This window comes from Fusarium pseudograminearum, chromosome 3, assembly GCF_000303195.2.
Source record: "Fusarium pseudograminearum CS3096 chromosome 3, whole genome shotgun sequence".
Lineage (NCBI taxonomy): Eukaryota > Fungi > Ascomycota > Sordariomycetes > Hypocreales > Nectriaceae > Fusarium > Fusarium pseudograminearum.
Window position 1 is genome coordinate 648,175 of NC_031953.1, and position 11,053 is coordinate 659,227.

Consider the following 11,053-nt stretch of genomic DNA (forward strand, 5'->3'; position numbering starts at 1 on the left):
TTCGTGGTGTTTCAATTCCGCAGACATTCAATTTCTAGCCCAAGACTTCAAAAACTTAAACAAATTATCCCAGACCTCCAGTACGGGTGATATTACGTTCTGAGGGGCCGCTGGGGTAGACGCACGCCGTCGTATTCCATACAATCTATATGACCTTGATACTGTCGAATCAGCCAGTTTGTTTTGTTTTTCGCTGTATAGACAAGTTCCTCTTCCGTTTGCTCAAAATCTGCTGATTCCAAGTCCACTATCATTATCTTATCCTTCCCCTCCTCAGTCACGAGCAGAAAGTTGTCGAGTTTAGTATCATCGTGACAAACGCCCAGTTCAGCGAGGGATGTCAGGGCGGGATGCAATAGGGATTGAAGATCGTCTTTGTCGAGCACTGCACCTTCTGGGGTCGCGAGCGAGAATCCTCCAAGATCCGAAAGAACCACAGCGCGTTTGTGGTGGTAATCGATCATGCCGTATAGTTTGGGGATGACAGTACCCTGCACGCACCGCAATTTGTCGTATGCCACAATTTCATGATCAAACTCGGCCTCCCAGTTGTTCTTTTCGATTTTCAAGACGATATTCTCGGGCAGGAACCATTCTGGGAATTTGTCCTGTATCCAGGTACCGCTTAATCTCGACAAGATAGAGAACAATGACTCGATAAAGCGGTCAAGAGAAGTCTGACGGATCCTTAGGCGTAGCACATTGGGATGACAATGATCGGACGCAGTTCCATTGGCACAAACGGTTCGGCTGCCAAATCTAAAATACTTGAACCAAATTTTAGCAGCGGTACGAGATATCATCAAAACGGTACAGGCTCACGATGTTTGCTGACGTAGGATATATTGGGAGACATGGCCCCGTTCCTGCAGAGTCCAGCTTCTCGCTCGGTTCTTCCATTGCATCTGAATCGAACTGGAATTATGTATGAATAGGAATAAGAGCAGGCATCAAGCGCGAAAGACGACAAAGAATCAAAGATTGCTGACGGCGCGGTAACTCAGGACTTGTTGATGAATGAGTAAGCTTTACTGCCTAGGTTTTGTTTTTAGAGCCTGCAACACCTGGAAGGCCTGTAAATGGTAGGGATACAACCTTTTGATTGGTTCAAATGAGTCGTTGTCACGGGACCCGCCAGCTTGCGTCGAACGCCCACTGCCGTTAGCCTTTCAGCCCATCAGCTCCCTGTCATCACTCACCACCGCCTCAAAGAACCGCTGGCCAAATACCCAAACACAAAGGCCTCCCTTCCAAGGTATGTATCTACTTCTCTATACCTTTTGTAAGTCATGTCTAACTCGGAATTTCTCGCTAGCATCAAAATGTGCACCCTCAAGTACGTCACGTACACATGTGGCTGCCAAAAGGACGCGGAGTTCGTACAGTGTGAGGCGCGCCAGGGAACCAACGTCAGATGCCATCGCCTGGCCAGAGAATCGCTCAAGAATGCGACAAACCATTGCCAGAACCACCTGGTCAAGCCTGATGCGCGGACGCAATACACGGATCAAAACGAACGAATTCAGGAAGAGTAGCTTCGGCATGGCTTGCGAACCGGCGCACGGCAACGGGAAACGAGGATGACCCCCTTCTGAACTTGGATTATCACACGAAGTGAGTTGTCTTGATTGCCTGTCCAACTGGCACTGCCATCGAATTTCAGGCAGAGACCAATGTCGCCCTGGATGACCCAGATGGACGCAAGATTCAAGATCCCGAGAGTCCAACTTTGAGAAAATCCCATTGTGGTCGCTGTTCTTTTTGTTCTAAAGATAGATACCTAGTGTACCGCCATACACAAGGTGGCGAGTCATCCTTCTTAGAGAGGTGCTACCAACAGTACATTAACACTTTTCGAAATCACGAAACTCTACCATAATAAAGTTTATAGTTTATTTATCTAGTATAACAATAAGAGAACACTGACAAGCGGTTATTCCGCCCATAATACATGTGTACCAAGCTAAGTTCATAGACATCTAATCCGTTGCAACCTCCGACCCAACGAAAACACCGCCGAGTCTGGCCTACTGCCTCCGTCATTCTCAAGCTGTTCTTGCTAACATCGGAAATGCTTAAAAAGGCATCCGGTGTGTAGTCTGTGTGTTGAGGTCCGACTGGTTGATTCGAAGCATTTCGACGACCACATTCGGAAGATCACTGTAGATGCGCTGCTGCTTGAAAAGTGTAATGCAAAAGGAAACCTTATTATCAGGTAGATGCGCTGCGAAAATGAGTCAGTGAACCCGTTGAAGATGAGGGGCAAGCAAAATTCACCTTGATGTTCCAGTAGTTGGATGGCACACAGTCTCTGCGATAACTAGTTACGGGGGAGGATTCCAGCGCGCACTAACTCTTCGCGGTTCGAGATGAACCACTGAGAGCCGGGTCCATTCCTCAGAGTAAGAGTTGAAAATGGAGAAGCTTGACGCCATGTTCTGTGATGAGCAGGTTCCCTTGGCTTACATCTCAAAGTAAAATCCCTCAAGGGATCTTTCTCTTGGGCTTTTTGGCAACACCGTCAAAGGAGCCCCTTCCACTCTTGCCGGAGGTGTTGGCACGACTGAAAGTCGACGAGTTTCGGGGGGGTTGGCTACAATAGCCAGAGCGAGATTGACACGTCCGTTCTCGTGTATGTGGCCAAGCCGTCATCCAACACATGATACTCCGTGCTCGGCATTGCCGTTTATTATATAGTAATAGTGGAGTGCGCAGAACCCCATGAAGTTGAATTAAGTCACGCTTCGATCTCGCATCGGCGTATGTAATGGTCGCCTGAAAACCAGATTAGCCTGTTGAACAGAAAGCGGGATTCGTGTACGGATCTATACCTTTTAGGGATGGTCTTGAACCATCTCTGCCTTTATATGTTCTAGAGTACCAGCAGGCTGGGTAGAATTCAGCTCAGGTGTGCTAATCTTGACCATTTCGTCTGCTGAGAGTGGGATGGGTAAACCAGCCTCAGCGCTAAAAGGAGGATGAGTCGAAGAGAAGACATCATGGGCCCAAAACGTCTCAGTCATTAGCGATGAAGTGCTATGCGTGCCAATGAGACGTGGTTGTTTTGGTTGGCGGACATCGGGATGCACTCGTGACGTGTGCCCATAATATAAAGAAGGAATCCATCTGGCTGTTTTCATACCAGCCAGCGGCAAGTGGTCGCTCATGGTCCAGTCATTTGACAGAGCTCAAAGTATTGACTTTCGACCAACCGTTCAATTCAACGTTCCAGAGGTCTAACTCCGGTTGTTGAACATGGCAATGGGTGGTGACGGTACAGGAGATCTAGAAACGCGAGCTCCTGCTGCTCTGAAAATGCAAGAATATTAAGATGCAACGACTCAAGGGAGGTCATGGCCTGTAGAGTCTGCATGATCGCTTGCGGTATCGAGGTAATATATAGGATCGATATGGTATTGTCCATAGATCGGTGATGCAAAAGGCGAACAATGTCCTTATGAATGGTCGCCTTCCTGTGATCTAAGTCAGTATATTGCAACTTGTTATGTGGACATACCGATGGCCTACTTACTTGATGAATGCAGGAGTTGCAGTCGTGGAGATGTAGACTGTAATATATGTTACTAAATACCCAAGTGAACATCTGAAATACTTACCAAGAGGGATAGGATGTCAAAACCATCCAACGTCAAGGTCTTCAACTTTGTGAAGGCGCGGTGGCTCACGCAGATGGATTCTAATGAGTGTGACAGCATAGCCGTTGATGTTCAATTTATCAAGTACGACACCAAAATCCCCTGATTCCATCCACAGTCCCAAAATCCCATTCGCTTATTCCTCAACTCGGTTGTATAACAGGATCGTCGGGGGTTGGGCTCAAACCGACACCCTGAAAGGCTGTAACATTGGCGACAGTGTGGGGTGTTGGGATCCTGGAATGGTCAGCTTGGTAGACAAATAACGAAAAGGTAACTTACATCAGATACGTCTCTCGGCTTCAGTCTCGTTCTGGAACCGCTCAACGTGGAAAGTGACCCATACAACACCAGGTTAAGCCATAACCTCCGCGGCGTGACGAGCAAGGGTCTCGGGATCATGGCATATTCCCATAATCTACCAGTACCTCTGTCTCGAGATGGTCTGTGTATATAGTATAGTGATGAAGGGGTGTTCTGTGCACTGTTGGGCAGTGGAAGTGGTTGGGCGACCGCGTTCTTGGCAGGCTCGTGCTTGATAATATATAGATAATAGCGATGCTTCTGAATACTAAGGAAAGGTGATTGATGAGAGTAAGAATGAAGAAATGGGTGGCATTGGTGCCCATTAAATAGACAAGTCGATGGGCAGAGGTCTCCAGTGACCGGCTGCTGCCTGAGAAAATTTTCATCCTTTCACTCCTTCCATCTGCAATCAGAAACGCAAAGGTCACCATTTGCGACGAGGTTTTATCACAGAGCAAATAGAAACAACAACAGCAAATCACTTTCGATTTCTTTTTATTTGTTTTGGAAGCGCCTTTGTGTGCTTGGGGCAGCTTTGTCTTGGTGAGCATCCTGGCAACACACTTCCCGTTTTCAGTGCCAACCAGGTCAAATGAATCACGAAAGCTACTGTGAGCTATTGAATTTGGCTTGCTGATGCTAACTAACATGCAATTGGATAGTAACTGGACTTCTGCCGTGTTTGCAACGTCATCAAGCAAGAATTTCAAAAAGTCCACTCGTCAGCCCGACCTCGTCGACGTTATGGGACACCGGTGCATCTTGGCTGCGATGGAAAAGACGGGATGCCTCACAGCCGGAAGGAGCTTCTGCAAAATGAGCAGGGCTCCAGATACATGATTCAGTGCAGCTCTACTTCACCCTCTCGACAAAGACTCAACTTATCTATCCCAACGGTGTACCTATCGCTATCGATGGCCATGCCCAACGTTGGCTTATGATAGAAATTCAACAATGGCTGGAAGCACAGTCGTGGCATCCTGGACGAGTCTGACTTCACCCTCTCGACAAAGGCTCAACTGATTTACCCCAGCGGTATACCTATAGCGATCGACGGACATCCTCAACCTTGGCTTATCGTGGAAGAGCTCCTATCGCTTGTTGAGGGACACATTCCCTACCTTCAATCACAGTTTAGCAGCGGTATTGACGTCATGAGGGCTAACCCATTATGCATATTCTACGTCCAAAAGTCGAAGAATGCCTTACCTATCTTCTCGGCCGCTGTCTTCCTGACCCTAACCGCACCAGTAAACTCGAAATGCGCCGAAAACCGTGGATTTGGAAGATAACCATCGAATTGGATCCTAAACACCAGAACTCGAGTAGCCACCCGAAACAAGAACAAGGGTAACATAACTAGGAAGGCATCCCCGACCCTAACTGCCTTCCTGACCTTGACCATCAGGTCTTCCTAAGCATCAGCTTATCGACGGCATTATGGGACACCAGGTTCATCTTGGCTTCAGAGATGGTAAAGTCGTGATGCAGGCTTTATGTCGCAGGGCATCCGACCGTCAGGTCTTCTCGAGTCTCGACCCCCCGTCTTCTCGCCCTTGGCCTGTCTTATCGACCGCCCCGTCCGGCCCCGCCCCGTCTTCGTCTTTATCTTCTCGGCCCTTCCCCTGACCGTCAGGTCTTCTGGAGTACCAGATGGTCAATGACATTATGTGACACCAAGTGTAGCTGACCGCGACCGCCTTCCCGCCCCGACCACACCGGTGAACTCGAGATGCGCCGAAAACCATGGATCTGGAAGATAAAACAGTCGAATTGGATCCTGAATACCAGAACTCGAGTAGCCACTCGAAACCAGAATAAGGGTAATATTACCAGGAAGACCTCCCCGACCCGACCGTCTTCCTGACCTTGACTATTAGGTCTTCTTAAGCATCAGCTTATTAACGGCATTATAGGACACCAGGTGCGTCTTGGTTTCAGAGATGGCAAAGTCATAACCGAAGAGGAGGAGGGCCGCGACGGGGAAGCGGGGACCATGACGATAAAGCGAAAGAGGGCCGCGACGAGGAAGTGGGAGTACCGTGATGACCCTCCCACTAGACCATCAGGCCATCTTCGCCAATCCTATCAGATCTGATTCCTTCCCTCGCAAGTTTGTTCAGAGCGAAAGACGGCCGCGGCGAGGAAGCGGGAGTACCATAACGATAGAGCGAAAGGCGACGGCGGTACTTTTCGTCTCCTCGCCGGGATTCCTCCCTCATGCCGGCCCCCGGCCTCCGGCGGTCCTGTCGCCGAAACTGACTTAGGAGGCTACTTTCTGCTGCACGTTATGGATACATGCATATCCATCTTGTTCTACAGTCGGACCAATCAGACTGAAATCATCGCACCAGCTTATGAGACGCATCAAGTTGCAACGTGCGTCCACATAATTGGGAAGGCCTCGTTTTGGATCTTTGGTAAGATGCATTAAAACGTGCTTGTTCATTAGCTAGTTTGCTAACCCTTGTTGCGTGGATGCCTAGCCAACATGCACAACCACAGCCTCATTTGTCTGCATTATAAGTCCTGCCATGAACAAGGCATTCTTCGTCACAAAGCCTTTTTCAACTCACCCTTCTGTCACGTCTCACAAAAACAAATACCTCACCACAAACAACATGTGCACCGAACAATACACGCACTTTTACTGCATCTACTGCAAATGCTGCATCAGAAAAGGCTACGAGTGGGAGATTTGTGAGCAGGCTCTGCAAACTGAATCAAAGTCGATGGGCTCGTGCGGTTACACGGATGATGGCGAGGTCGCTCGTGCTTCTGAGTATTGTCAGCAGTGTCCGCCAGATGAGAAGAAGTGGAACAAGGTCAACCTGAGTTAGTTTGGGGGCAGAAGGCTGTGGAATGAGGTGGAACTCTGTTGGTTTGAAACTGGTCGGCCTCTTCGCATCACCAACATGGCTCAGCAGGTCTGTCACTGCACTTTCTCGTGCGACTGTTCATTCTTTAAAGTTCGGCTGTCTCTGAATCAGACAACAATATGAACTTTACAGTCGAGAGACACTGATGATGTCGACAAAGATGATGCACCATGTCTGAATATCTGTCGTTGGTTTTATTCAAATTGTCTCGTTTTTCTTCTTTTTTCATCCTCCGCAAAGCTCGTTCTCATCTTCCTCAACGATACTGACTTTGGAAATACGCATCGAAAAATCAAAAACACAACGCATCCAACATGTGCCACGACATCACCATCCACTACTTGTGCAACATCTGCTCCTACCGTTACGATTTCGAGAAACACGGTCTGGAATGCAACAAAGCGAGAGCAATACGGTTACAAGCAGGACAGCGACGATTTGCAGCTTGTGGCAGGGAGTATGCGCAGACAATATGGCATCAGGATAATACTTGCATGGAATGCGCAGCACCTTCGCGGACGGTTATCGAGTTGATCATCCCAAATTGAAATAGGTATCAGGGATGGGTAAGTTGACTTGGAGGAATCTTCGGCTATCATCGTTTCATGAGATGGCGCGACTGGGTATGGCTGGACGTTTTTGTTAGAATTTGGATCTTCGATTTCAGTGCAGTCAATAAAGCGGATTGTTTCAGTTTTAATCGATGCTCTATAGAACACAGATCAACTTTAATTTAAGGATAACTAGTATTAATTGATGCTCTACATACTTGAGTCAATGTCATCCCAACTCCATCCCCGGCTCTGAGGCTCTGCTAAAGACCTGCTTCAGTTACACCCCAGAGCCGTCACATTCCAAGACAGTGATCAAAATATCTTTAAGAAGACACTTCATCACATCCCGAAGTAACCCCTTTCCATTAGCACTTGGTGCATTCTGTCTTAGGTATGGTCTGGAATACGGTAGATTCCACAGGCGTACACTGGTCCGTGTTGGCTTGGGCACAGGGGACATGAATAATGTAGTCTTCGACTACTCGGCTACAGCCCTCACACATTATCATAACAATCGTACTGGAACACATACTGAAAAGCCTTTGCTTTTGGTGGTGAAAGTTTGGTGGTGAAAGCTTGGCAAATACTGAGTGATGTGTTGAGATGTTGTGTCGAAATGATTACCGAGTGTTGATGGTTTGGAATTGAGTGCGGAGAGAAAAGGGTATTTATACTGAGTTGCGTAGTGTTCAGGTAGTGTTAAGTATCTTTTGTTTAATACTGCTGTTAAAATGGGAGCTGGGTGTATTAACGTGGACAGTATGCACAAATGGGCACAAGTGGGTGAAAGGTATGAATAAATACGCTGTTCGAGGCGAGTATTGGAAACACTATTTAGCTTGAGCTGTTCGGGTCCAACAATAGCCCTTCAAAAGTAAACAAGCATACTAATTGTCCCACATCCATCGTGTGATCCCAAGTCCATACCATTGGTAGTCGCCCAAACTTCGCTAGTCCATACCCCAAATGTTCGAGATGCACCGCTCATTCCTCCTTGGACTCCATCTTTGACACCTTGAACTCATCCTTTGACTTCTTCTTGAACATGCCCTTGCATTTGCATATGCACCTGCACTCTGTCTTGGAATCTGTCTTGGGTTCGTCCTTGAGGTCGTCCTTGAGTTCGTCCTTGAGTTCGTCCTTTGGTTGATCCCTGGGTTCGTCCTTCGATTCCTCTTTGGGCTCGTCCTCGATCTCTTGAACAGACCCTCCGCTGGGATCCCTCATATTCATCAACTCCAGTTCCTTCGTGAGCCAATAATCCAGCTCTCGGTTGAGTCTGTCGTCTCGCCTAAAAGCGTTAGTATTCTTCATAGCCAAACCAAAAATAAGCAAAACTCACTCCTTCTGGTTTGGATCGACTCCACCAACCAAGTACATTTTTCTGGTCTTTGCGAGAGCAGGGCTGCCAACATACTCATATGGAACCTTCTTGCTCTGGTGGGACTTGGTGCAATCTTCAACATCGTGGGCCGAACCAGGAGCAACGTCTGGCTTGCCGGTAAAGGGAAGAGGGCTGTCGGCGGACAAAAAGGGGCAGCGGCTGCAGAGGTCAGGCTCGCATCTGATGATGTCAAGTTGTTCGAGGCAGCCGCAGCGTTTCCCCCAGCTGTACCGATCGCACTCGGTGATTATGGAGGGGCCGAGGAAGATGAGGTTGGAGCAGCGGCTGCAGACGTATCTCTTTGTCTTTTGTTCGCACATGGTGGAGGCGCGGAAGTGTTGCTTCAATGGGTGATTGTTGTGAGATAATGTCAGTGATTGAAGAAGAAGAGTATTTGTTAGCAATTTTGATCCAAAAAGAGTGCTGATGAATTGTAAAGAATTATTGCGTTTAATGATTTTGCAGTTGTAAACAGACCGTTTAACACTGGCTGAGAAAACAGCAAGAGCTATCACCAGCCAGCACTGCCACCACCAACAAACAGATTCAGAAGGAGGGACTGGTGAATCAGTGCATTTATTGACTAACAAGGTAGGTAGTACCTACGTAGGCAGGCGGGTTACTAAAAAATAGGGACTTGAAGCAGAACAGACGAAATCATTAGTCCACTCTTAGGCCATATATACACTAAGAATGATCTAATATTTATGTCAGTGACTAAATCAGTACCGGTTTTTATGCAAACCACCTGCCTACCTACCTAATATCCAGTCGCGTTTCTTCAACCCATAAAAGGCCAATTTGGTGCGAAAGGATTGCTAGGATTGTAGGGGATTTGAGGCACCATCTCTGGAGGATCGTACAAGCAATTGTCACAATATTCTTGATCGTTCCAGATAACTTCAGAGTATTCAAGCCCGCAAGAGCCAAACTTTCTTGACCGCGTCTTTTTTGCCCTGTCGCAGCGAGCACCATGAGTCTCGAAGCGCATTCTGTTGCCGCATTGAGCACACATGAAGTGGATTACTATATCGTAGCACATGTTGATTTATGGATTTGAGTTAGTCTGTAAAGCGTCAGAATTTAGAAAGGTTGGAGTATTTATGTGGGAAGAATGAGACAGTCACAATATTTCACACGTATCTTTACTCGATGGGGACCACACAAAGTACATATCAATCATTCAGTATTGATTCGAAATATCTAGTGAAGCAGTCACCACTGAGCATGATCACTAGTAGCCTCCCTGATAATAGTACGGATAGTGAATACCCAAAGGATCTACAGGGGGAGGAGGAGGAGGCTCTGAGCAACCGTCACAGATCTCTTGGTTGTTCCATACTGTCGCCGAATAATCTCTCCCGCAAGAAAATGCCTTTCGACTTCGTGTTTGCTTTGAGGTGCTGCACTGGCAATCGTGTCTTTCATAGCCCATGCGTTGATTGCAAACGGCGCACATATACTGTATCGTTATACGGTAGCACATTTTGGAGTTCTATGGAGGGTAGGTGAGTTTTTGGTGGTTTGAGTGTCGATAGTCGGCGCTTAAATAGTTGGGATATTCTCTATTTATGCCGATATGATTCAATAACATGATATGGTTAGCAGTCACGGATATCATGATGTGGGAATCAGTGTTATTCGGTTGCATCAAGTCACAATATGTAGAAAAGCGAAAAGCAGGATGGTATTTATCCGCGACAGATGTTTTTATTTCTTAACCACATATACTTTGAATGAAGGTGAAATTGTCATCCTAAAAAAATAAGTTTAAGTGAATGTGTGCCATTGCTAACCGCACATAACCCAAGACCTCAACGTCAATCTAGAGGCACATCAGGGGCAAGTGGTAGCATCTATCCATAGCCGCAGCCATATCTGATTCCGTATTCCTGTTTCACGCATTCGTTCATTTATCTAGCTATCGAGTGATAAGTAGTAGTAGTCGGTTTTCCCTATATAAAGCCCACCCAGCGCGCTCATCCGACTGTTTTCCCACCAAACCACCAAACCACACTTACTATCTCGCTACACAACACCACGCCCAACTCTTTCATCATGTGCACAATCTCAAACATCAGTTTGACCTGCGAAAAATGCGGTAAAATCTGCGAAAAAGCAGTGGAGTCCACTTACTGCAATGAAGCAAGAAATGGGAAACATTGTTCAAAGCGTATCGTGCCCACAACGCAAATGGTCAGCAGGTCACATTGCAGCGATTGCAGGTCCTGGTATCATTACATCAGGGTTCAAGATTGGATGCTTTGGTTTCAC

The 11,053-nt window shown here is 47.2% G+C and overlaps 5 protein-coding genes across 5 annotated transcripts; 1 reads left to right on the top strand and 4 right to left on the bottom strand.

The window, feature by feature from the left end:
* Positions 1 to 92: 92 nt before the first annotated feature.
* Positions 93 to 1,544, bottom strand: FPSE_03942 (uncharacterized protein; the record flags this gene model as incomplete). Its single annotated transcript, XM_009257060.1, has 4 exons — positions 93 to 767; positions 823 to 915; positions 1,200 to 1,271; positions 1,350 to 1,544. The coding sequence occupies 4 exons, from the start codon at positions 1,542 to 1,544 to the stop codon at positions 93 to 95; spliced, it is 1,035 nt and encodes a 344-aa protein (XP_009255335.1).
* A 1,290-nt stretch (positions 1,545 to 2,834) lies between these two features.
* Positions 2,835 to 4,058, bottom strand: FPSE_03941 (uncharacterized protein; the record flags this gene model as incomplete). Its single annotated transcript, XM_009257059.1, has 5 exons — positions 2,835 to 3,130; positions 3,533 to 3,569; positions 3,618 to 3,697; positions 3,844 to 3,850; positions 3,939 to 4,058. 5 exons carry the CDS (start codon positions 4,056 to 4,058, stop codon positions 2,835 to 2,837), a joined length of 540 nt encoding a protein of 179 aa, XP_009255334.1.
* Positions 4,059 to 6,583: 2,525 nt separating this feature from the next.
* FPSE_03940 (uncharacterized protein) lies at positions 6,584 to 7,389 on the top strand (the record flags this gene model as incomplete). Its single annotated transcript, XM_009257058.1, has 3 exons — positions 6,584 to 6,787; positions 6,974 to 7,298; positions 7,349 to 7,389. 3 exons carry the CDS (start codon positions 6,584 to 6,586, stop codon positions 7,387 to 7,389), a joined length of 570 nt encoding a protein of 189 aa, XP_009255333.1.
* Positions 7,390 to 8,379: 990 nt separating this feature from the next.
* On the bottom strand, positions 8,380 to 9,099 carry FPSE_03939 (uncharacterized protein; the record flags this gene model as incomplete). Its single annotated transcript, XM_009257057.1, has 2 exons — positions 8,380 to 8,686; positions 8,738 to 9,099. 2 exons carry the CDS (start codon positions 9,097 to 9,099, stop codon positions 8,380 to 8,382), a joined length of 669 nt encoding a protein of 222 aa, XP_009255332.1.
* A 1,536-nt stretch (positions 9,100 to 10,635) lies between these two features.
* On the bottom strand, positions 10,636 to 10,942 carry FPSE_03938 (uncharacterized protein; the record flags this gene model as incomplete). Its single annotated transcript, XM_009257056.1, has 3 exons — positions 10,636 to 10,671; positions 10,801 to 10,866; positions 10,916 to 10,942. 3 exons carry the CDS (start codon positions 10,940 to 10,942, stop codon positions 10,636 to 10,638), a joined length of 129 nt encoding a protein of 42 aa, XP_009255331.1.
* Positions 10,943 to 11,053: the final 111 nt, after the last annotated feature.